This window comes from Trachurus trachurus (genome assembly GCF_905171665.1).
Source record: "Trachurus trachurus genome assembly, chromosome: 12".
NCBI lineage: Eukaryota > Metazoa > Chordata > Actinopteri > Carangiformes > Carangidae > Trachurus > Trachurus trachurus.
In genome coordinates, this window is record NC_139908.1 from 19,738,634 (window position 1) to 19,762,390 (window position 23,757).

At 39.9% G+C, this 23,757-nt stretch overlaps 4 protein-coding genes across 7 annotated transcripts in view; 2 read left to right on the plus strand and 2 right to left on the minus strand.

The window, feature by feature from the left end:
* Nucleotides 1-62: 62 nt before the first annotated feature.
* Nucleotides 63-4,765, plus strand: hdhd2 (haloacid dehalogenase-like hydrolase domain containing 2). 4 transcript variants are annotated; one of them, XM_083983135.1, is made up of 10 exons: nucleotides 63-119; nucleotides 1,786-1,895; nucleotides 2,092-2,194; nucleotides 2,332-2,437; nucleotides 2,628-2,712; nucleotides 2,871-3,036; nucleotides 3,307-3,357; nucleotides 3,459-3,522; nucleotides 3,646-3,756; nucleotides 4,492-4,765. In XM_083983135.1, the coding sequence occupies exons 2-9, from the start codon at nucleotides 1,795-1,797 to the stop codon at nucleotides 3,747-3,749; spliced, it is 780 nt and encodes a 259-aa protein (XP_083839261.1). In that variant the 5' UTR covers nucleotides 63-119; nucleotides 1,786-1,794; the 3' UTR covers nucleotides 3,750-3,756; nucleotides 4,492-4,765. The 4 variants fall into 4 exon arrangements, with proteins under 4 accessions (XP_083839261.1, XP_083839263.1, XP_083839260.1 ...); XM_083983137.1 differs by lacking the exon at nucleotides 3,307-3,357; XM_083983134.1 differs by lacking the exon at nucleotides 4,492-4,765 and having other exon boundaries at nucleotides 3,646-3,924.
* katnal2 (katanin p60 subunit A-like 2) lies at nucleotides 4,464-10,290 on the minus strand (the record flags this gene model as incomplete). Its single annotated transcript, XM_083984043.1, has 16 exons — nucleotides 4,464-4,603; nucleotides 4,732-4,834; nucleotides 5,039-5,201; nucleotides 5,655-5,765; nucleotides 5,943-6,034; nucleotides 6,173-6,291; nucleotides 6,458-6,521; nucleotides 7,418-7,516; nucleotides 7,877-7,954; nucleotides 8,056-8,121; nucleotides 8,361-8,459; nucleotides 8,553-8,643; nucleotides 8,757-8,793; nucleotides 8,887-9,053; nucleotides 9,358-9,428; nucleotides 10,240-10,290. The coding sequence occupies 16 exons, from the start codon at nucleotides 10,288-10,290 to the stop codon at nucleotides 4,464-4,466; spliced, it is 1,551 nt and encodes a 516-aa protein (XP_083840169.1).
* Nucleotides 10,291-12,419: 2,129 nt separating this feature from the next.
* On the minus strand, nucleotides 12,420-16,322 carry sigmar1 (sigma non-opioid intracellular receptor 1). The gene is made up of 5 exons (XM_083983508.1): nucleotides 15,980-16,322; nucleotides 15,817-15,868; nucleotides 14,658-14,806; nucleotides 14,452-14,544; nucleotides 12,420-14,315 (listed from the first exon to the last, which is right to left on the minus strand). Exons 1-5 carry the CDS (start codon nucleotides 16,122-16,124, stop codon nucleotides 14,086-14,088), a joined length of 669 nt encoding a protein of 222 aa, XP_083839634.1. The 5' UTR covers nucleotides 16,125-16,322; the 3' UTR covers nucleotides 12,420-14,085.
* A 211-nt stretch (nucleotides 16,323-16,533) lies between these two features.
* galt (galactose-1-phosphate uridylyltransferase) overlaps nucleotides 16,534-23,757 on the plus strand; it is a 32,137-nt gene continuing 24,913 nt past the window's right edge. The window contains exons 1-6 of the mRNA XM_083983507.1: nucleotides 16,534-16,702; nucleotides 17,661-17,830; nucleotides 17,981-18,056; nucleotides 18,216-18,264; nucleotides 19,513-19,642; nucleotides 21,020-21,076. Coding sequence (XP_083839633.1) covers nucleotides 16,666-16,702; nucleotides 17,661-17,830; nucleotides 17,981-18,056; nucleotides 18,216-18,264; nucleotides 19,513-19,642; nucleotides 21,020-21,076 — 519 coding nt within the window. The 5' untranslated portion in view covers nucleotides 16,534-16,665. The remainder of the gene's footprint in view (nucleotides 16,703-17,660; nucleotides 17,831-17,980; nucleotides 18,057-18,215; nucleotides 18,265-19,512; nucleotides 19,643-21,019; nucleotides 21,077-23,757) is intronic.

Consider the following 23,757-nt stretch of genomic DNA (forward strand, 5'->3'; position numbering starts at 1 on the left):
GTTGCAGTCACTGAGCTGCAGGGGGCAGTACAAGTCCAAATCAACCCTACGAAGAAGAAGAAAACGACGGCAACAGGAAGCAGGAGGAACAGCTGCTGCTGCTGCCAGAGGTTAGCCGGGTAGTTTATCTAAATAAATCAACTTTATACAGTTATTGCGCAGTTTTTTACAATTAAAACAGCAGCCTTCTGTAGCCCCAACATATGCGCTGTACATGCATGAAAGAAACATTAAAGTTCCCAGTACGTTTAATCTTTCATTCATGTGTGGGACAAGTTGCAGGTGCAGCAGTGAAGAGTAAGTAAGGTTTTCTAATCTAGACCATTATTTAAAAACATAACAACTACATGTTAACAACGTATGATAAGCATGTTGTTCTAATGTTACAGTGTCAGTCTGAGAAGTACTAGACCATTAAATACCACACTTACAACAGGAATGTCACAGTAATGTAATATAGGTGAATACAAATTAGCTTAATATCAATAATGTCATCAGTTTTAGAGCTACAAAACTACAACAAACACCTGCAAAGTGTCTTACAGTCTTTGTGAACAGTGCAATTACGGATGTTAAAGACCACAAACTACTTAGCAAGCTGTTACATTCAGTAAGAATGTAAAGCCATTGTTGCAATAATACAAGAATATTAATGAAGTAGAGATAATGGTTTAGAAGAGATGAAACCTTTAAGTGTGATATATTCAGTATTAATGAGACAAGAACCACTGAATATGAAAGAATATAGCCTAGCTGAAACACCATAATTGTGATGGTGTGTTGTAGGTGGAGTGGTTCCTATTTCTCACAGGAAAAGCACAGGTGTAATTCATAACATTAACGATGGCTGCAGTGCTTTATGTCATTAGTTACACCTGTGCTTATGATCAGCTGAGATGCTTTGGCGGCATCAGTACATCACATAGAAATCATTGAGTCTTATAATTATTTCTCCAAAAATCCCTCTCCAAAATTGGATTTCTGCATCTTCACACAATCTAAGATCACTGCATACTGTTGAGTATGCTTGAATACTACAGATACACTAGGACTCAGTTTTAGCGAACTGTTAAACTTGTTACAGTAGGCTACAGCCTGTGTCCTGGTAATATAATATTCCACATACACGCAAAAAAAAAAAAAAGCTTATTCTCAGCTTGGTGCAGCCGATTATTCCTATTTCCTGTGATTAGTTGAGCTAAATACAAATAATAGATGCACGATCTACCGGCAGAATGCGTGTATATGTTTAACCTATTTTGGTGGGTATTAAGAGCATTAATTGTAGTCTCACATTGATAACTACATGACAGAAATCCAAGCATATCTAAATAAAAGGGGATCATACAGTCAGAAATCAAATTCCCCCCCCAAAAATACAATCCTAAAATCTGTATTCTAGGCAGGAAACCATAAATGCTGGAGACAAACCAGTCAATAATCCTCTCAGTTTGTCCTAATGCAGGTTTGAATAACGCTGTAATCTGATCAATTCTGCATCTACCGGTGTGTAATCTCTAAAATAATATATTATTTTGAACGAATAAGCTTTTTTAAACTGAGTTAAGCTCCATTCACAGCAGACCTTGGCCATATTTAGGGGTTTAGAAAATCATAATCATAAACTACAGTAGAGGCAGCAAAAATGTTATGGTTAAAGTGTGTGTATGTCCAAACAACAGTTCAAAACCAAAGCAGCCACTGCATCCCTAAAGGCTATATAACATATTCTTAACCTTAGGTCTTTCTGGGTCATGTTCACCTTCACCATGTCCTCCACTGCAGGTGTCCAGCATGGCGGGCCGACGAGCTCTGAAGGCCGTCCTCATTGACCTGAGTGGGACCCTGCATATAGAGGACACAGCTGTACCCGGAGCACAGGACGCCCTCAACAGGTAGGAAACAGCCCCAAACCATAGGGTGAGTGAGGAGTTTGAATGAAGAGGACAGGTCCTTAGAATATACAATCCTTTGGTTAAAAATATATTCACTGCGCCATATTGTCATGTATAGAACACATAGTCTCCAATATTAATATATTACTAATTTTAGCATCTTAGATTAATAAGATGTGTGTTTTGGTGGTGTGAGGTTACGACAAGCGTCTGTGGCTGTGAAGTTTGTGACCAACACAACCAAGGAGAGTAAGAGGAACTTACTGGAACGACTGCAACGTCTCAACTTCAACCTCCAGGTAAAGGCCTAAGAGTTAATAAAGTTATATAATGCTTTTACTGTAATGCTAAATAAATACAAAAAAATGATGAAAATACGAGGAAACAGGTGCAATCTCCTAATTCTGCTGTCATTTGAAAATGAACCACACTGCAGGAAAAAGAGATCTTCACATCTTTGAGTGCAGCGAGGAGCCTGTTGGAGCAGAAACAACACAGACCACTACTGCTGGTGGAGGACAGCGCACTGGAGGACTTCACTGGTACTGGGTTACATTTGTGTGTGTGATGGAGAGAGAACAGGCTGTCAAATTTAGTTTTGTAACTAATGATGATTAGTCCTGACCATCAATGAAACAACCTTCACTATTTCATTTAATATTGAACCAAAAAACATGGCAGCTCTTTGCGTATTTAAATCTGTATCTGATTGTAATGCCCCTCTGTTAACAGGCATCGACACCTCAGATCCAAACGCTGTTGTCATCGGACTCGCTCCAGATCATTTCAACTACCAAGCACTCAACAGAGCTTTCAGGTGCTGAATTTATTCATAACATTTACTCTCAGTGATGCATTTTTGTTTTGCAGAGAAGAGTTGAGTTAATGATTGAAAAGCAGCCAAATTTCAGCTTTTTAGTTTGTAGTTTTCAATAAAGTTGAACTTTTTGTCGATCTTGTACATTTTCCCTTTAGAATGATTCTGGATGGTGCTCCTCTCATTGCCATCCATAAGGCTCGCTACTACAAACGTAAGGACGGTTTGGCCCTTGGCCCCGGGCCCTTTGTGACGGGGCTGGAGTACGCCACAGACTGTAAAGCCACTGTGGTGGGAAAGCCGGAAAAAACTTTTTTCACACAGGTTGGAAATTTCACTTAGCTCACCTTTTCCCTAAATACATGTTAAAATATTTCACACAAATGCACTGCTCTTTGAAATAGAATTATTAATGGACTGAAACCCACCTCATCATATGCTTCAATTATATTTATTGCACAAATGTACAGTTTTTCTGCATTTCTTTTTGTATTTAAATAATTGGATTTCGTAGGCATCACCTGAATTGGATTCAGAGTTGATTAAAACACTTGATTAACATTTTTATTGCTCTCTGGTTGTTCCACCAAATAGGCTCTGTCTGATTTAGGATGTAGCCCCAGTGAAGCCGTCATGATAGGAGATGTAAGTATAGTCCACACTCCAACCTGTGAACATGTGTAGCAACAACTGTGTATTTTACACGTTGGTCTGCAATAATTTGTGTCTCTGCAATGTTCCTACAGGATGCAAGAGATGATGTGGGTGGAGCTCAGAATGCAGGGATGTTGGGTATTCTAGTCAGAACCGGTAAGAAAAAAATAGACTTCTTCCACCAGTTTATTCCCATTTTAAACCTACTGTACATGTTTAGATATAGTTTGCTCTGTTAGTGTTTGGTGTCATACCACCCCTTCTCTTGTCATCTTTCAGGTAAATACAGGGAAGGAGATGAGAATAAAATCAACCCCCCTCCCCACCTGACCTGTAACAGTTTCCCAGATGCTGTTGAACACATCCTGAAGAACCTGCTATAAGCTACAAGTAACAATAGAACTCTACACATTCATTTTCAAGTACAGGCTTTGCACAGAAACACTCCTTCCATTGACATATCTCTGTAGATGCTTTAACAGTGGACATAAGGGAGGAGAAAGATTCCCCTCACTATGATTATATTAAAATAACCATCTTGTGGTTCTTCAAAGTTTGACCGCCTGTTTCAGACTTCTCTAAATTTAAAATGAAAATGTCAATTTGATTCTGAATCTCCTCTCTTTAGGTCTAAAATGTTAAAAGGAAAAAGTAATACTACCTGTTGAAATAACTTGTGCCACAATGTCTGTCATTATATTACAATGTATAAATTTAAGTATGAACAATAAATATTCAGCTGGTAACACTTGTTTAATGTTTTGTGCTCAGACTTATCATATAGATAAAAAACATTTAAGGCAGCAGTAGAATAAGTTGCACTCACTCAGGTTCTTCTTCAGGAGCTTTGTATTAACACATTTCAGTATTTTCCCCTCAGTATCAAATATGAAATCATAATGCTGATATACAAAATACTAATACATTACCAGCTTTGTACAATATGACATACGTGTAAAGCTTAAAAAACATAGGCTTAAAAATAGCATCATGTTAAAACTCTTGTTACAGCTTCCACTAAGTATAACTGCAGTATGTTGCAATGTTAGTGTGGCAGTCTTGTCTCCATATTAAAATAAGTCTCTGTGTGATCGGTGTCAGACAGACTCGTACTCTCTCTCCCAGGCTGTGTATCTGTCCATCAAGTTTCGGGCTGAAGGTTTGGCGTGTGCAAGCACCTCCAGGAAGTCAGCTGTCGTCACAGTCTCCAGCTGGATGGCAGGCATGTCAGTGTCTCCTGTGGAGGAGTGACAGTCAATATTCAGGGACACCTCACAGAAGACACGGCTGCTGTGGGTGTTTATCTTATATGGATTTAGGCCATCTAATCTATTCACATGGCATGTAGATGGTGTGTAGTCCTACCATCCTGATGAGACTCCAGAGCATCAAAGATCTTGCGGACTGGTCTCATGGCAGCCTCCTTACACACCAATCTAATATCAGAGCCAGAGTAACCCTCCATATCCTGAAATATACACAAAACACAGGCGGATCAGGCCTAACTGAGGCACTGTATTTTGAGTTTACTGTACGTTTATTCTCTCTTTGATGGGGAAACAAAACAGATTCAGAAAAAAAGATTGTATGCCAAATATCGCAATTCTCATATTAGTGACAAAGCGCAGCAGATTACATTTAAAACGTCTCAAAAAATCATACTGTAACACACTTTTGCCAGGACTTGATAGTCCAGCTCAGTCCGTAGCTCCACTCCTCCTGTGGAGCTGAGAGGGGGCAGCCAATGGGAGATCATGGCCTGGCGAGCTGGAGACTGTGGAAGACTCACTAGAATCCTTTTCTCTAACCTCCTCAGCATGGCATGGTCCAGTTCCCTGAGAGAAGAAGACTAGTTACACATCTGTACAAAAAACTGATATCATTGTATATGCTCATTAAATACCATTATTGTCCCTTCATCAATTCTCATTTGTAAAAAAAAGAAAAAGAAAAAAAAAAAGGTTCCAGTTCTTGGATCGAAGTATATAAAATAAATAGTAATGTTATCAGCTTGTATCTTTATGGGTGTAATTTTTTAAATAGATTCTCAGTAGCTGCAAATTAAAAATCATCATTGGATGGTGCTGAAATCCAAGTAATCTGCAGATGTCATGATGATAATAACATCTGATTTTGTTTTAGGGAATTGCCAAATTCACACAAAAGTGAAATGAAGCAGCAGTTGATGAGAAAAATGTCCTCATCCTCCTACAGTAAATTGGCAACACAGACATTAGTTTGTTTATAATTATCATACAAGCTGTAGGTGTTGAGGTGCCAAGTGTTACCAGGGGAGGTTGGAGGCAGCCAGTACAAACACCAGGTCTTCTGAACTGGCCAGTCCGTCCATCTGAACCAGCAGCTCTGTCTTCATCCTGCGGCTGCCCTCATGCTCTCCTCTGAAAAAACACACCACACTATTACATCAACATCTGCCATTTACACAAGTCATTTAAAGCTCTTCACAGTGACACAAGTACACAGTAACTACCTGTGGGACAAACAATTTTGGTACAGTATGCTGGACCTTCAGCACAGGTTAAACTGCCACCATCTACATTTGTGGTTGAGCTCACCCCATGCTGGTTCCTCTCTGACCCATCACCGACTCCAGCTCATCCAGGAAAATGGTGGATGGGGCGTGGTACCTGGCCAGCTCGAATAGAACCTACAGAAATATAGATAATGTCGACTTTTTAACATGAAACTAAAAAAAACACACATTACAAATGAGTGTATAAACCAGATTTTTTTTCATATTTCTTGCATTTGATCTGTTTTTAATTAGAGGACAACCTGAACCTACCCTGACCAGTTTCTCTGAGTCTCCCCTCCACTTGCTGACGATGCTCGAGGCTGAGATGTTGAAGAAGGTCGTCTTACATTCTGTGGCCACAGCCTTGGCCAGGAGGGTCTTACCTGTACCTGCGTGTGTATGTGAGCCAGGTCATCACAAGAATACATGTCAGGTAAATTTCCAAAACGTTGGACATTTTTCAAAGTAGGAAACTAATGAACAGCAATTCAAGAAAACATGTTTTTCCTTTTGCAACTGCAATCTGATAAAGGTATACAGCATTGGAGGTCGTACCTGGGGGGCCGTAGAGCAGCAAACCTTTCCATGGAGACAGGATGCCAGTAAACAGCTGGGGGTACTGCAGGAAGAGGAGAGGGAGATGGAAGAATACATTTAGTAAAGGACAGAAAAAAAGGGCATGTCAGGCAGGAAAAGAGTGGGCGATAAAAGCAGTGAGTAAAATATGAAAATTATGACAGCGTAGACGTGTTTCAATATGAAAACAATTTATAGCTTTGAACTTATTACCAACTTCCAGCAGTGTAACACGTATTTCCATTTTCTTGCAGATGAATTAGAAGTTGAGCTGTGTGCAAGGGAAAGTGACCTGGGTGATGTATGGCTGAATCAGTGCTGCAAATACCACACACTGCACATCAGTCTGAATTTTAGGTGGCAAACAGGGGCTGACTCAAATCACCAAACTGACCTTATACCTCAGAGAATGAATAATAATGGAGGCAGAAGTTAGGGACCGTGAGAAGGCAGAGGGACGGTGTTATTCAATAAAACAGGCCAACAGAAGACAAGATAGACACATCCGTTCTCATCTCCGTCTGTAAATGTCAAGAGGATGCAGACTACCTGATCTGTTGTCATCATATCCACGAGAAAAAGGTCTGGGTGATGAAGACAGAAGCGTGTCTATGTATTTTCTGTGAGTGCGCTAATGCGTTTGTGCGCCTGCTTTTATTTGTACGAGAATTTCCTGTACACAGAGGCACAAGTGTGTTAATGTGGCGATGCGTATAAATCTTGATGGCATTCCACGAGCGCCTGCTTTCCTCCCTGCCTATCTATCCATCTGTGTATGTGTGTTACCATATTATTCCAGATATAGATTTAATGTCAGCCTAACAAACTGGCCTGACCCCACTGCCCTCCTTCTCTTTAAGCCCTTTAAATGAGATGTATTCAGAATCGAAGACGGGTGACCGGTGCTGAAATACCAGCGTGCTTGGGCAGCGGACGCACCTTAATGGGATAGACGACGGCCTCTTTGACTAATCGCTTGGCGTCCTCCAGACCGACAATGTCCTCCCACCGCACGTTTGGGCTGTGCAAATAGATGTCCTATAGGGGTGAACACACACACATACACACACAAACAAACAAACACACAGAGTGAGGGATTGCATGTGGGAGATACCAGCTTAGACGATACACGATTAGGCTTGCATAGGTGTCCTTTAGAATGAAACATCAGATAAGGGAAATATATTGAACCTGGGCCTTCATTAATACAACAAACTAATTCATTTACAATAAAGCTCTCACTGCTCTCTGGTGGACATATTTGGTATTACAACAATGGCTTAAAATATACATTTTTAGAATTTACGTTGTGCTAAAGGTTTAAAAAACAAACAAACAAACAAAAGAACTCTCCTATATGTTTATTTTTCTGTCCAGTGTAAACCATACAGTCCGTACCCTGCTGATGATTGAAGCCAGTTCTCTCATCTCACCACTCAGTCCGGAAAAGCCACTGAGAGGCTTCAGCAGCCATTCCTGCAAAAACACATGAAATAAAACTCTCAGGTATTTTGTGCCACAAAATTAATAAAAATAGATTTTTGCTTCTTTTACAGATGTGTTGTTCAGATAATTACCATGTGGTCTGAGTCAATGCCGGCTCCTCTCACTGCATCATGAATCGGACCTTTACCGTCAGTCACCTGTCCCCAAATTAGACAATACAATTTTTTCTTAAAAACACTCAGGTGTAGAATAGAACAGACATAAGTGGTTTAAAATTCTTAAAATCAAATTTAAAAAAAGGATTTGTTTTGTATTTCTGACAGATGTAGAGGCAGAGTGACACAAACACAATTTTGAGTAAAACAAACATTAATATTGTCTAAAGTTAAAATAAAATATATCTTTTTGAAATAACCACCATTGATTCCCTCAGTACCTTTCTGTTCACGGCTGCTTCTCCTGCTGGTCCATTTTTAATTGAGGAAACACTGAGACCAAACTCGGACGTCTCTGAAGGTACAGACGAACCATTCTCCTGCAGCATGGTACACAGAAAGTAAGTATGTGTAATATACCATATGTTATGTTGTACTTAATACTGCCTACATGTATGTCTATTTGTATTTACACCAGGGGCTGCCCTCTTTGTTCCATTTCCACACTGTGGCTTCTGGGTCGGGTTGATTTTGGGAAGAGGCCTTGTAGCTGAATGGGGACTCCTGATGAAAGAGAGGCACAAAACATATGCTGACATAATGTAGGGCAATGCATGGCTCATAAGTTATGAATATGATGTGAAATAAATGTGTGAGAGCTGGCTGGACATTCTCACCTCTTTACTCCACCACTTCTTGGACATTTGTTTTCACCTAAACCAGAAAAAGGTTGAGCCATATCCCAGAACTTCAGATTTGTTTGCTGAGTAGGCTATGTTGTTGAGTGTGCTAGAGAGGGTCATGTACCTGATTCTGCTGTTCTTCTGATAAGTTTGGGATATTTCTGGAACTTGACATAGTGATAGCTCTCGTACTCCATCAGCACCATCTCCAGATCGATGTTATCGCAAACCTCAAACTTTCTCACACCTCCATTTGTCTCCTGGTCCAAGGCCACTGCTGCTGCCACATAGCTGCTGGACAGACACACACATACTGTCATATGCTGGGGTAACCAACATGACTGAGTTACCTTGTTTTGACTTAATTGCATGTACTTTACATATAAACACATGCATCTATCTGTATGTTTGTTGCTATGATTTCAGTATGAATTGGCACAAAGTTCACACACCATCTTCCAGTAATGTGTATTGAACCAGAAATCTAGATATTTCATACTTTGTGTTCTCTGACATGCCCCTTTAACCTCTATAATAACTACCTGGTCCACCTCACATGTCATCAAGTAGCTGCTTATCTGTACTTCATACTGACCCTTGCCCCAGCAGGTGGTGGTGGATGAGGCTGAGAAGGCTCTTCCTCCTCATCTCAGTCCTCAGCTCATCCTGTTGGACAACACCACAGAATATAATCAGCGACTGACATTCAGAAACAGGTCAAACTTAAGCTTGATTCAGTTAGGAAGTGGCATCATGTGTAACTAATAACAACGATTATCACTGACATTTTGACATAGAAAAGCATGCTAGTAATCAATGATGGCTCCTTCTTATTTCAGAGTCCTAGTATATTTGATTTAGTAGTACTGTTGCCAATTATTTTGGAAATTATATATTTTGTTTTCTTTTTTCTTTTTCATAGCATACAGCCACCACAGGTGACATCAACGACACCTGTGTTTATCAAGTCAAAATGTCCCTTGTTAAAAAGCGCTGAAGCGATTTAACACATTTTTACACAGCACAGTAGGCTACTAACGTTGTATTACAGTACAAAGTAAGCTACTTTGCCTCTTTGTAAACGTTGCAGTGACTGGGCGGTGGACAGACAGAGACCAGTCGCCAGCAGGGGGCGACAATGTGCCACTAATGATGACAACCACCTGACTTCGTATCTAGGCAACAAGCGGACGCCGAGTAGTTGCATCTACGGTATGTAAAATTAGCCTGATTAGCTCAACTGCTAGCGGCTTATCATGTAGTTGTGATAGTTTTGCTGCTGTTTGTTGCATGGACAATAAGGTATTGACTTGGCAATGCATTGTATAACTTAAGTAATGTGACAGTACATGTCATATGGGACAGTTTATTTTCCCATAAGCGTTCAAGACATGGTTAGCTAAAAGTTGCAAACTTAACGTTACCAGTAGCTGCCAATCAAATCTGATTGAAAATATATAAAAGACAAGACACTCACCGCCTCCCGGGCTTGGTGTGCGATTTTCATGGATTGATATGAGAGCTCCATTATTAATACCAAGAGAGCAGTGAGACAGTAATCACCAGTTTTCACAAATAGCCTAGTTGATTGTTCGTCTTTGTCAGTTTGCTCTGTTTTTATCCATCCTGACCTGACGCTTTCACCTCGGGGCTTCCGTACTTACAGGAAACACCTCCTCTTGTTAGTGTGTACATTTTTGACTGTATAAAAAAGGTTAGTACAAACACTGAATAATTTAAACCACAAACAGTTTGAAAATATATAAGAATAATTGAATAAATTAATCTAATAAAAATGTAATTTCTTAAATCCAAAATTAGCAAGCCATTAGTCAAAGGAATGGCCATGAGATGTTGACAGCTCTGAAAATTGAGCAGCAAAGTAATTTTTGACTTTCTTTCCTTGCAAATCACAAATTTTGCTGTCAGTTGATAATTTGCTTTGCCATATTTTTGGGTTCATCTGTTTCTCCTGATGAGATTTTGCAAAGAAGGTTTTCATCCAAAAAAAAAAAAAAAACATGTGTGATGTGGTCCTGAAGATGACCACTCGAGAGCAGTAAAGAGCTTTGCTGTGAGTAAATTGGAGACTCAATGAAGTCATATGGGTTCTCGCTTCACTTCCCTGGTTTGGTGTTTCTTTCTAAAAGACACCTAATTATGTGAGCCTTTAATTGGCAGGCTGCATGTCACTGGTTTTCTACCTGAGTGATTGTGAGTGCTGCTTTGTTGACTGATATGTTTATGTTGGTTAGGCGTAGTACATGTGTGTGTTTGGGGAGTGCTTTCTCCATGTATCCACCCCATGTGATATTTTCTGCTTACATCTCAAACTAAATGATATATTTGCACAGGCCAACATGTGGGAGGATATCATCAGCCTGGAAGGAGCCAAAGCGATTAGTCAAAGAGGCCGTCGTCTGTGCCATTAAGGTGTGGCTGCAGCCTGAGCACGCTGGTATTTCAGCATCAGCCGCCTGTCTTCGATTCTGAATACATCTCCTTTAAAGGGCTTAAAGAGGAAGAGGGCAGAGGGGTCGGGCAGTTTGTTAGGCTGACATTAAATCTATAACTGTGGTAATATGGTAACACACATGTAGAGATGGATTGATAGGCAGGGAACAGGAACACCACAGAGTTGATATATATTTAGAACGCATACACAGGCATGAACGTTCACATTCACATACACACACACACTAAAGCAGGTATAAGCAAATACACACCCTTGTGAAATACACACACTTCAATCATCATCACCTAGACCTCTCATGGATATGATGACAACAGATCAGCTTGTGTGCATCCTCTTGGCATTTACAGACGGAGATGAGGACGGATGTGTCTATCTTCTTTTCTGTTGGCCTGTTTTATTGAATAACACCGTCCCTCCACCTTCTCACAATCTCTAATCTCATCTCCAACCTCGCCATCTTTTTTTCCTTCTTTATATAAGGTCACTTTTGTGATTTCACTCACATTCTATTTACCTGCTAAAATTACCCCAAATGGTTTGTTTTGTTTTGTTTTCTAGAGCAAGGGCAAGGGTGATGAATTATGCAGTGATATCCTATACAATGGAAAATCAAGTGTGTTGAGACTCCTGTGATAAACAAGGTAGTGCTGAATCATGGTAACATGTGGTCCTCGTGGCTTGAGTTGACCTCTAAATCCCATCCGTGCTATGGCTACAGCAAAGGTGAGTTTTTTTTCACATTGATCTTGATAGTGTACACAAAGTACAGTAACAATGAAAACAGGCTGGACTAATTTTCCTTTAAAAACATTTATTTCTTCCAGGACTGTCAGTTTTCACCCTCATCTCACAGTAAATTGCACATCCACACATCAGCATTTCAGTTACAGTATTAAGTGTTCTGTCCATCTTGCATTTTGTTTTGCTGTATGTTTTCACTCCCATGGAAACCATGTGTGTAGAATAAGGCTGTTTTATCAGGAAATGGCAGACACAGCAGCAGTCATTTGCTTTTACAGTACAATTTCTAGTGAAATACACCAAGATGATTTCCTAAAATAATTTTCTGCCATTTCTGCTCAGGACTGTTAAAATGTGTAACTATGGAGGCTGGTGGATAGTGCTTAGTTTTTTGCCCTGTGGGGCTAGTGCAAGTTTCAAGACGATGAACACAGGCTGAGGAAACTGTACCATTGTAGTTTAGTTGATCATTCAAATCTATTTCTAGTTACATTTCCAAAAAATAATGTGCCATGTCTACTTAATGTCAAGAAACCACAGTTATTGAATGAGGTCATGTTTTACAAATTTGATCCATCCAATTAAATGAATGGATGAAACATGTAGAGTTACAGTATAACACATAAGTTACCAAAGTTTGTAGTGTTAATGTTAAGCTAAAAAGAAAAGCAGGTTTACAAACATTATACATTTCATTGATGCTAAATGGTAGGGAGAAGATACATGATTGAAACTCTTGTTCAAAAAAAAAAAAAAAAAAAGGGATTGTGAGATGAAAAACTGAGAAATGTGAAAATTGCTGAAAAAGAGTTGAGCAAAGTAACTGTAATCATTAAAACCACTGCTGTCTCCGAGCTGGTATGGATCTGAGAACTGGGCAAGATGGGACATAACATACACACACACATCATCCAGGCAGCTTTCTACATCATTTCACCCTCATCAAAATTTTCAAAAAAATAATTGATATAGTAACAACAGACCACTGAGGCAGGTCTTCAAAATGAGGTCCTCGTTTTCTAGGACTCCACATGCATACAAATATGACATGGATGTTTAGAAAATAGTGACTTTGGCTTTACATTTTGGATTTATTTCACAAGCCAAATTAAGTATTGCATATTTGCTTTAAACATATTTCCTTGGTCCACAAATGTGCAACAGCAAGTTTTCTGATTCTTATTATTTTTAAAATATTGTTGATTGCTGCAAAAAGTCAAACCTGGTTTTAATATTGCATTATTTTTCTAAGATTTGGCAGGAGTAGTTGGACTAGTCGGAGAAGTTAAAGCAGAAGTAAGCGATCCGGTCGTTTTGGCTAACTTCCTGTCAGCGGATAGAGTTAGCAGTCCCCGCCCTCGTCCCTACGTCACCACATGCACGCGCATCGTCCTCAGTCTATGCAACTGCCCCCTTGGCTGCACACACAGAGAGGACCGCCCCTTTATGCCGTTCTCTCTCCTCATTGGATAAAGGTTGTAGGATACAAGGAAAGTTTACAGCAGAGCAGAGTGACTGACAGATCCGTGTTTCGGACCAAACACTCTATATAAGTGATTGCTGTTGGAAGATATAACTATTTAAGACTTAGTATATTAACACAAACATTCCGCTTACTTCTGCTTTAAGGCCTCAATTCCTGAAGCCGGATGAAGTATGGATGATGTGTACTTTCATGGCACCAAAGACTGTGACTATTCAGGCAGTTTGAGCTCTCTTAGGAATGCTTACTGTGTGTATTAAGATGTTGAGGATCACTGAGGGACTATGTGATGGCTTAGATTCAGAATGATAAGTTGTCAGGTGGTATTGGTAGGGTAGTACAGCAGTTTAAAGTCACAGGGTAAATGTTAGGACTACTGGTTGAAGTGGAGTCAGACACAGTTTGTAAAGCTTTTGACAATGAGAGAGAATTTGAAAGATGGCGGGATCAACTGTGCGGGAGCAAACTCGGATTGTCTACAGTTTCAGGTAAGACATTTTAATATTTAAACTTATTCAGCACAGATTTCTCCCCATGCTAGATTTTAGAGTTCACGGGTAAAACAGCAAGACGAGGCGAACTACAGACTGTCCATGTGCAGCTCTCCGAGCCTCAGCTGTGCTTCAGAAGACACCGGCGTCTGTAAGCAGCGCACCAGCCTCCAGCAGCATACCCTTGACGTAAACGCGTACGGTGTAGAACATCGTGAGGAAGTCCTGGGTGCTGAACAGGGTGTCAGCCAGAGCGAATCCCAGTGTGGAGGGAATGAAACCTCTGCCATATTCCACCATCCATGTGCCTGCGGTCCATTGGACTGATGTTGCCTCGCCCACACCGTGTACGATGGTGTCACCTGTGGGACAGAGATTTGGGAGGTAAGAGAAAATGTCATTCAAAAGAAGTGTATATCAATTATTGAATGAAAAAAGAGGGACACATCTCTATAACAATGTTTCAGATAAGTGTGTTTCAGTGTGTTAAAGTAATACCAGGGTAGTATGTTTCACTCTTTGTTGTCCCCTCCTTCCACTGTCTAAAGTTGCCAGAGATGATTGTGTCAGAAATTTCAGCCCAGTAACGACCTGAAAGAAGCCATACAGTAGAAGCAAAATTAATACACAAATCCAAAAAACAAGCGTAACTACTATTACATAAGTGCAGGAGCAATTACTCTGTTTTATTGCTCCTTTCTCACCTGAGTGTCCTCCTGTATCCACTGCAGTTCCAAACAGTAGTAAGTACTCTGTAAGCGAGGCATGGAGCAGACACATGGAGCCCATCCAACCTCCAGCATTCACAAACACCCACTGCAGGTCCTCGTCTGGCAGGATGTGACCCGGATACCTGATTCAATCACACATCATGAGCTATTAACAACTGTAGAAACATTGAGTGCCCAAACAACATTGATACAAATCACACAGTTGACTTAATACATAGATAACCAAATTCCAGACAAACTAAAGAGATCCAGTAAGGGATTACATGCAAAGACGCAGTGTTGCTGGATCTTTCAAGGACTTTTGACTTAATTGCTCAGTCGATCAAAACATTTGGCTCACAGATTAATCATTTGGGGAATTGATCAAATAAAAGTAGCTAAATATTCATTCGGGCCACCTTTCCAAATGTGGCCTTTACCAGTCTTACAGAGAATTAGAGTGCTTAAAAGTATTAAATTAAGACTAGGAATGTACAATGAGACACATTTATCAAGTGATATCCTCCTACATGTACATACTTACAGGGAAGTACAACTAACTTTTAAATAAGAAACTCTAAATCACATGTCTCATGCAGGTCTTGTTTTCACCACTTCCATCAAAAGACCCAAAAAGAATGTTGACAAATGTTGATAAACAAATAATACACAAAATCTACTATAGTCTTATTTATACCACTTTGGGTAATGTATTAGTAATATTATTACATTTGGGTTTCTGTACTGTAGTCGTCTGGGATCCAGCCTTTTATGTTTTGACCACTAAATAAAATAAAAAAAGATGAAAGTATATATATATATATATATATATATATATATATATATATATATATACTTAAATTTTACCAAAGCAGAGAAAGTGGCAGATGTTCACTTATATACTGAAGACTTGTATTGGACTGCAAACACTGAGGCTGAATAGAACAAACTTTTAACAGTTTTATGTGTCCTGAAGTGGGAGGTTATGGTTCAGTCACAGTCTGGTGCTTGAATGATCACTTTCAGCATAAACAACCACACATGTCTTGGATGAGTGCTCATATTAATTACTAATGATGTTAGCTGCATTAGTTGCATCTCTCAATGTTTCTATAACTGCCCCACTTGTAGTGAGAAATACTGTGGCTGTTACCTCTTCCTGAGCTCCACCACCACTTTGGAGAAGGCCTGCTCATGGTCCTGTCCTGAGAATAGAGGGATTTACAGTCAACATGTCATAATTATATTCTACCTGAGTGACTTACAGGGTGGTCTGCACTCTGTTTAGGCGCCACACTCCTCAAACACAAACTCACCTGCGTACTGTTTGGCCAATTTAGCTACGTCTTCTTTGTTGAAGACGTACTGCTTGGTGGCCATCCAGTGGCGCAGCAGTAGCACGGCCAGGACGGAGACTGTGACCAACACGAACAGTCTTAAACTCGTTTTAACGACAGACATGGCTGAAACAACACGCAGAGACGAAGACACGGCGGCGGGTTTACACTACATGTGCACACTGGGGGAAGACAGGTCGCTCCAAACACGCCATCAGCAGAGGAGGCGTGGAGTCCCGCTGACAGCTTCTTCCTGCTCAGGTGGGGGCGGGACATCAGCACTGGACCAATCATAAGCCGATTTGGTCGCGTCGGCAGCTGCGACTCCTGGGTTGCCAGCACACTGGGAAAACCTACTTTAGGTGTTTTGATTTCTTTAGCATGAAACATTACTTAAAATTACGTAACTTCACTTTAAAGCAGTGTGGTCCAAACATAGATTTAACTTAAAGTTATTTTTATATTATACATTGTAAATGAAGGCATCAACCGACTCTTAATTACCAGATATTGGTCCGTGCATCTATCCTGGCTCAGAACTTCCGTAAACTATGAAGGCTACACGAATCACGTGACAATGATGCATTTGTGGACCTGCGCCGGCGATCCTCTCTTCATGGCTGTAAAGTTCAGAGGGAGCCAGTGGTTCTCTCAGACCGACCAACATGAGCGTCAAGGAAGAAGTCAGTTTTGATCCTAAAGGTATGAAGGTTTGTCAGCTCATCACAGTTAAAGAGCAGAAGCTGATGAAAATATTGTTATCGTTCCGTGCAGATGTTGTAGGCTAAGTCCTGCTGGTTTACTTTACCTAAAGCAACACGAGTAGACCACTTACAATCACACCGAATCACATACACACATGATACACAGTTAAACTCTGCTTGGCTTTATGACTCCACTAAACATTACCATTAATATTGACAGTTTTAAGAAGGATCTGTATAATTGTCCTGTATTTAAACGTATCACCGTAGCAGCAAATGACTTAAATTTGAGTGTTATTGCAGTCAGAGCAGTGCTTCGTGGACTGTTTACCAGCCGTATTTACCTGAATGTCAAAGCTGTTCATAAAATGTGGTTATATTTATAATTTGGTTATATTTTAATGTGAGGCAGAATCGTTCGACACTAGTTACAGTGAAAATATCACATTTTTCAAGTTTGGTCTCGTTGCGTTTCCACGTCAAGTTTCCTGAGTTCATTTGTGTATTTTGTTTTATGTCAACGCTGTAACATGAAATAAGGTGACAACTTATTTGTCAGGCTGCACTGACCTGCTCATCGCTTTACAGTCGCAGACAGGCAGCTGTGCAGCCTCGTGACTATACTGTAGTTCCTGTTGCTCACTGCTATGTAGAAACTGCAGGAACCCATTTGTTCCTGAATGCTTTTGGATGTGTTTCATTTGCGGATTGTGTGTAGCAGTGAGCGTGATAGTCTTTTTGACACAGTGTTACACTGATTTACTATTTTGCAATGATAAATAAAAACAAATGCTAATTAAAGTAATAATTAATTGAAGCCATGCTTGGCAACATTCAACAAGAGACATCAGTAATTTCCTCCAGTTTGCACTAATAAGGTCCCATTTTTGCCAACCCTCTCTTTATGTGTGTTTAATTGCATTGCCTCATCTTAATGTATGTCTCATATACCTTAGAACACCAGCACCTGCGTTACAACCCACTGCGGGACAGCTGGGTACTGGTGTCGGCCCACCGCATGAAGAGACCCTGGGCAGGTCAGGTGGAAAAACCTCCTGAGGAACACATTCCCAGATATGATCCCTGCAATCCCCTCTGTCCTGGCAACACACGAGCAAATGGAGAGGTAAGACTATAGGTATAATAAATGAACAGATGTGTTGGCTCCAAGATGATGTATGTGGCCTTATTTAAGGTAATCAATTTGGACAACAAATGGGATTTTGAGTTTCTCTCCCATTTTTGTCTCTTCGTCTGTCCGTCGTTATTCCTTCAGGTAAATCCAGACTATGACAGCACTTTTGTTTTCGAAAATGATTTCCCTGCTCTTCAACCGGATGCTCCAGATCCAGGCAAGTCTCATTTATGATTCTGTGAAACTACCAGTAACAAGTAATTGTTTCTAGTAATAGAAAGAAAGAAAGCTTTCAAAAATGCATGCTCTATAGTCTGAAGTTACAGTAAATAGTAAATAGTATTGAAATGACTTACATTTCCCGTTTCTCCTTCAGGCTCACAACAACACCCGTTGTTCCAGTCTAAAGCCGCCAGAGGCGTTTGGTAAGAACAAAGCTTAGTGTGACAGACACACTGTACAGCACTGAATCAGTTCACATCAACTGTCTTATTGTATAAAGTTTTGTTATTTAAGGGGCTGAAGAGAAATGTTAGTTTCAAAACATCAGACAACACGTGTTTGATACTGCACATGATCATTTAACATGACATTTAATACAACATAATATATGCGGTCTAAATGTTTGAATTAATCGAGGCTGTATCTAAATGGAGGCATCTTCTATTATGATATGTTCATATTTTCACTAATTACATCTGAACTGATGAGTTTAATCAGAGCATACACAACATGAGGCAACTTTCATTAGTTGTCATCATCATCATTATCACAATCAGCTGCATGGGGCTTCAAAACAAAGTCATAAAAACACACAAGTACTGTACATGTAAATGTGTGTTTCTAACATGCCACCAGCAGATGGGGATGTTTCCCTCTGTGTCAGAAGAACACCCTGCAGATGAATGAATGATGTTATGACATAGATTTCTGAGCAGTGATATTTGCCTCAGCAGCTGTATATTGGTAAGCAGGGAATAAGAGCTTTACCTGTGGCTACATCTTGCAAATCTCTATTCCTGGGAGTGTGCTGCATTCAGTCATGAACGTGAACCATTTCGAACCAGCTTTCTGATCTATAGCTATCGACCGTTGCATTTGTTTGCTGTCAAAGTCGATAGATGGCTTGGAGAAGCCTAATGGGAGAGCTTATGCATTGTTAGTGCTCCCTTACATGCACAATACACAGTGGTGTGTGACAGCCACAGAGGGCTGAGCGTTGTTTGAAACTTTTACGTGAATGTGTTCGTAACATGTCTTGTTCTTGTAATAGGAAAAATGTATACAGTAACTGTGTGCTCTCATCTAACCTCATTTCACCACTTTACAGTGGATTAACTATTCATTATAGGGTGGTGAAGGAGAAGATCCACTGCATCTCTGTGTTTACAACTCTGTATATCTGTTTTTACACCAGAGACTTTACAACTATCTACCAGTGCTGTTGGTATTTGTGGAGACCGCCGATCTCTGAGGAACTGAGTTATATCTGAATTCATCCTAACTAAGTCTTGATTCTTATTTCAGATGTCCAGTAATCACATTTTACTATTGAACTGATGAGACAGAACATTTACTAGTTATCACATTCAGAACAATCACAGTGGAGGTTGTGTAACCTGTCTGATGTGTGACTGTTCCTCCCTGTTGTCCTCTCTTCATGTGCTCTACAGTAAGGTCATGTGCTTCCATCCCTGGTCTGATGTCACCCTCCCTCTCATGAAAATAGAGGAGGTTGTCAAGGTGATTGACAAGTGGACAGAGCTTGTTGAAGAACTTGGCAGCACCTATCCCTGGGTTCAGGTAACAGACACACACGCACACACACACATATACATTTCTAATTATTTTTGTACATTATGATTTAATTCTCCCTCAGGGGTGGATATTTGTAAAACTGTATGAGCTAAACTTTTCACCCTGTGCTGCAGCATCACTGATCATCTGGTTTTCTGCATTTTCCAAATTTTTCATTTTAATGTGTCTCGCATTGGATTAGTTGAAACATTAATGATGCCTCTGGGCAAAGTGGCAAATCTAAACTGTAGCAGCAGCCGAGACGAGAATGTACATAGATAAGACGTCAAAGTTTTTACAGCTAGGTTTCAAACACTTCCTGTATCACATGCAGGGGATATTTTACTGGTCAATTTCGAGGTTAATGGCTGATGTACATGTTTATGTTCATTAAAATGTGTATGCACAGCGATGCAAAGAAAATTACAGCTTTTTCATCAGCTCAGTGTGGAGAGGATCCTCATGAGCCATTAGCTACAGCCATAAAACTACAGTTTGAGTTGATGCCGAGTTGTCCAGTGGTTTTCATCCTATATTGATTTTTGTCTATTTTTTTAAAGAGAAATTTAGAGTAAAGTATTTTAGTATTCATATTTAGTCAGTTAAAAAAAGATCAATCACAGAATGCTAGCACACATTTCTTAAAGCAGATATCAGTGGAATGTTTTTGTTAATATAAGTCCTAAATAGTCCTATTTTCCGTCAGCAATCACTTACATGAAGTATTTCAGCCTAAACACGAGTCTCTCCGTCACTCTGCTCTGCTGTAACCCGAGGAGAAAATTTTCCTTGTGGGATACAAGTGTTATCCAATGAGGAGAGAGAACGGCATGAAGGGCTGTGTGTGCAGCCAAGGGATGCGCGTGAATGTGGTGACGTAGCACGAGGACCAATTGATGCCTGACAAGGGCGGGGGCTGCTAACTCATGGTGCGTTCAAAGAAACTCGTACTTTGTGTTTTTCCTTCCTGTGAAGTCATACCAGTTCGATCTGGTACGAGTTCACGGGTCGGAAGTTACGAGTGGCCGTTATAGGGAACTTTCACAGACAACAGGATGGTAAAAACACGAGCTACGGGTTACCTGGAACGCTACCAAGTCGTAGTTGTGACTTGAAGCTGTAACTTACGGTTTCAAAAGCCTGCCTTGAACGCAGCATTAGCCGAAACGGCCGTGAAGCTGATATCTGCTTTAAGTCCACAAAGGAATTTGACCAGTGTGTGCAATGGAAACTATTGATATTTTAGATAATATTTACAGGTCAACCCAGTATTTTAAGTTTCCTCTGAAAAATCTCATATTTTAAACCAGAGGATCAGTAAAATGTCAATCTTGCAAAGGATGAAACTTTTGACTAATCTGCTTTCTGATTTTCTGTTTGTAGATATTTGAGAATAAAGGAGCCACGATGGGATGTTCAAATCCACATCCTCACTGTCAGGTAGGAAACATACACACATGACACGCTGCACAAACACATGCAAGCTGTTCTTTTGATTGAAGTGTACATGTAATTCACCTCTAATTCACCTCTAATTAGTCCAGTCTTGTCTGGACTTTGTGCAATTTCAGCGACACATAACAAATATATTCACACATTTCCAAAATACAATCTGTCACTGGTCCAATTTGCACATCTGGCTTTTAGGATTCACTCTGAGAGTGACGTTGACGTGTGTTGAAATGTTTTTGAGCCAGACTTGTCTCAACATAGAAGCTGTTAATTAACTCTTCATTCTGAAACCATCAGTGACTGTGTGCCTTTGTCACATTTTGGGTAAGCACGTTCATGTGAATGTGTTATTTCCTCCTTTTATTGCTTTTTATACAGAGTCACACCTATATTACTGCTTCAGGCAGTTCATTGTCTTTTCATGTTTTTCCATTCAGTAAGGTGATTGAAGCAAGACTAACAACTCAGAGAGACAGAGATGTTTCCTGTCAGACTGTCACCTCACAGTGTGACGCTGAGCAGCAGCAGAATTAGGAGGGAGAACAACACAAACAGAAGGATGGTTAGTCAAGGCAGACAAAGGGAAATATTACATTTTCAATATTGTCAGAATAACATGTCAGTTATCCAAGCAAATACAAATTACTTTTTGATTGACCACAGCAGCCACTCTGAATGAAGCTGTTATACCAAGTTTAACTTTATTCATGATGAGGCTGAGTAAAATGTGAACAAATTTAATTGTGATAGAGATGGAAAATACTGGCAACAGGCAAAACCCCCTTTCAACAGCACTCAAACAGAGCCATTTACTGCTTTTTCAAAATGTTTAAAGGAATAGTTTGACACTCAGAATAAAAAGGTTTCGGGCTTTCATGCTGATGGTTACATAACAAGATACATCCTGTACATACCGCACCTCTCATATTTGTCCTGAAACTATGAAGCTGGATATTTTAACTTAACCTAAAGACTGAAGTCAGGGGCAGTCAGTAAAAAAACAAAAATCCTATTAGCACCTCTAAATCTCACTAAATAATGGGGTATATCTTGTTCCTAACATCCTGAACTATTCACTTAAGGATTCTGTCTTGATTGTTCACTGCCGTCACTAAATATAGCACTAATTTGACCACCTTGCTTTTAATATTAAACAGAAAAAGGTTGAGTGGCTCATTACAAAAACATGATGAAATGCAAATGGAAATGGAAAAGCTATAAAAAGTTTACTTCACTATGGTGAGGAGCTCATTGAAGATGCTATTGTAATGTAACAGCTCAGCAATTGATTGCATTTACTCAGTGATGCTCCTCCTCTTTGGTTAATTTCAAATCCAGGGGCACTTCAGGCTTCTGGGGTAAAATAAATAACTGGCTTTCACAGGACAGGTAGAAACAAAAGCCCACTTGGATTTTGTATTTGAAGTTTTCTGAGGCTGTAATATTGAAATAAACAGCAGAGGGCAGTATGTGACCTTAGAATAACACTATCATACTGGTGTGCCATCACAGGACGTTTCCCTCGTTGAGAGCAGTTATTTATTTGTTTCTTCGGGAAGGTTCTTCAAACACATTCAGCTTTATGTTTGTGATGGTTTAAAAACCCTATAATGTACATATTCAGGTGTGTTACCAGGTCAAAAAATAAAATAAAAAAGAGTTGTCTTCATCTTGTCCAGTAAAAAAAACAAAAAACAAAAAACAAAATGAAACCTGCATTCAGGCTTTGAAGCCCTTTTAAAAGTTTTAGCAGTTTTGTTTCTTATTTCCTGCAGTCCAGATTTCTTTTTCTTACGACATCAAAGTCCAAGAGAGGAGCAGTGTTAATGTGCGTGTATCTGTGAGTACAGCCAGACAAACCCTCCAGGCCAAAACGTATAAAGCATAGATCTAAAACTTTGAAGAATAACGAACAGAAAATGTTAATCATGTTCTGGAGGCTGTGTTGCTTCTGATAACTTTGGTCTCAGAGGAACAGAGCTGTATGTATTTTCATATAAGTGGAGGAGGGCGAACTTATGCCTCTGGAATAAAAATATCCCCTTTTTATATAAGCAGCCCAAAGTATATTCTGTGAAGTGCATAGATTGTGTTTGAAAACATTTGCCTCTCAGGAGCAGACGGTTATTGAGTTCATACTTACAGCCTAAGTACGTATTTCAGTGTTGAGGAGCACTCGGACGCTGAATGTAAAAGCAGGGATGCACTCATAATAGCTGTTAAGTGTAATACATGTCATTTCCAGAAGTTCTCCCTGGTAGACATTGAGTGCATTATCTTTGCTTTCTACTTTTCTCTGAGAAGCAGCAGTCTGCAGCTGGAAAGGAGATAGATCTGTGTATACACAATAACAGGTGTACAAATAGGCCCACAGCTACAGATGCTGGCAGGCGCGTCGATACTATTACAAATGCCTAGAGGCTTGCAGATGTAGAATATTGACACATATTCACACCATTCACACAATATTATCTGTATCTTTGTGTCTTTCCAGGATCATGATTACAAACATGGCAGTAGCCTGCGGCCAATATTCAGAAGCCATTAATATTAACATTACACCAATCTGATTTGTTTACTATCTTTGCAGCAGTTGTGTACAGAATCTTACCAAGACTCAGGGCAAAAATTCCATGAAACAGGAATCATTTCCAATTTTTTTTAACAGT

What these genes read in the sequence shown, in the direction of transcription:
- hdhd2 (XM_083983135.1), top strand. Translation starts at nt 1,795, where the DNA reads ATGGCGGGCCGACGAGCTCTGAAGGCCGTCCTCATTGACCTGAGTGGG. An exon ending in GTCTCAACTTCAACCTCCAG is followed by an intron (nt 2,195 to 2,331) that starts GTAAAGGCCTAA and finishes ACCACACTGCAG; the next exon opens with GAAAAAGAGATCTTCACATC. An exon ending in GGGTATTCTAGTCAGAACCG is followed by an intron (nt 3,523 to 3,645) that starts GTAAGAAAAAAA and finishes GTCATCTTTCAG; the next exon opens with GTAAATACAGGGAAGGAGAT.
- sigmar1 (XM_083983508.1), bottom strand. Translation starts at nt 16,124, where the DNA reads ATGTCTGTCGTTAAAACGAGTTTAAGACTGTTCGTGTTGGTCACAGTC. An exon ending in ATTGGCCAAACAGTACGCAG is followed by an intron (nt 15,869 to 15,979) that starts GTGAGTTTGTGT and finishes CTCTATTCTCAG; the next exon opens with GACAGGACCATGAGCAGGCC. An exon ending in GGATACAGGAGGACACTCAG is followed by an intron (nt 14,545 to 14,657) that starts GTGAGAAAGGAG and finishes GGCTTCTTTCAG; the next exon opens with GTCGTTACTGGGCTGAAATT.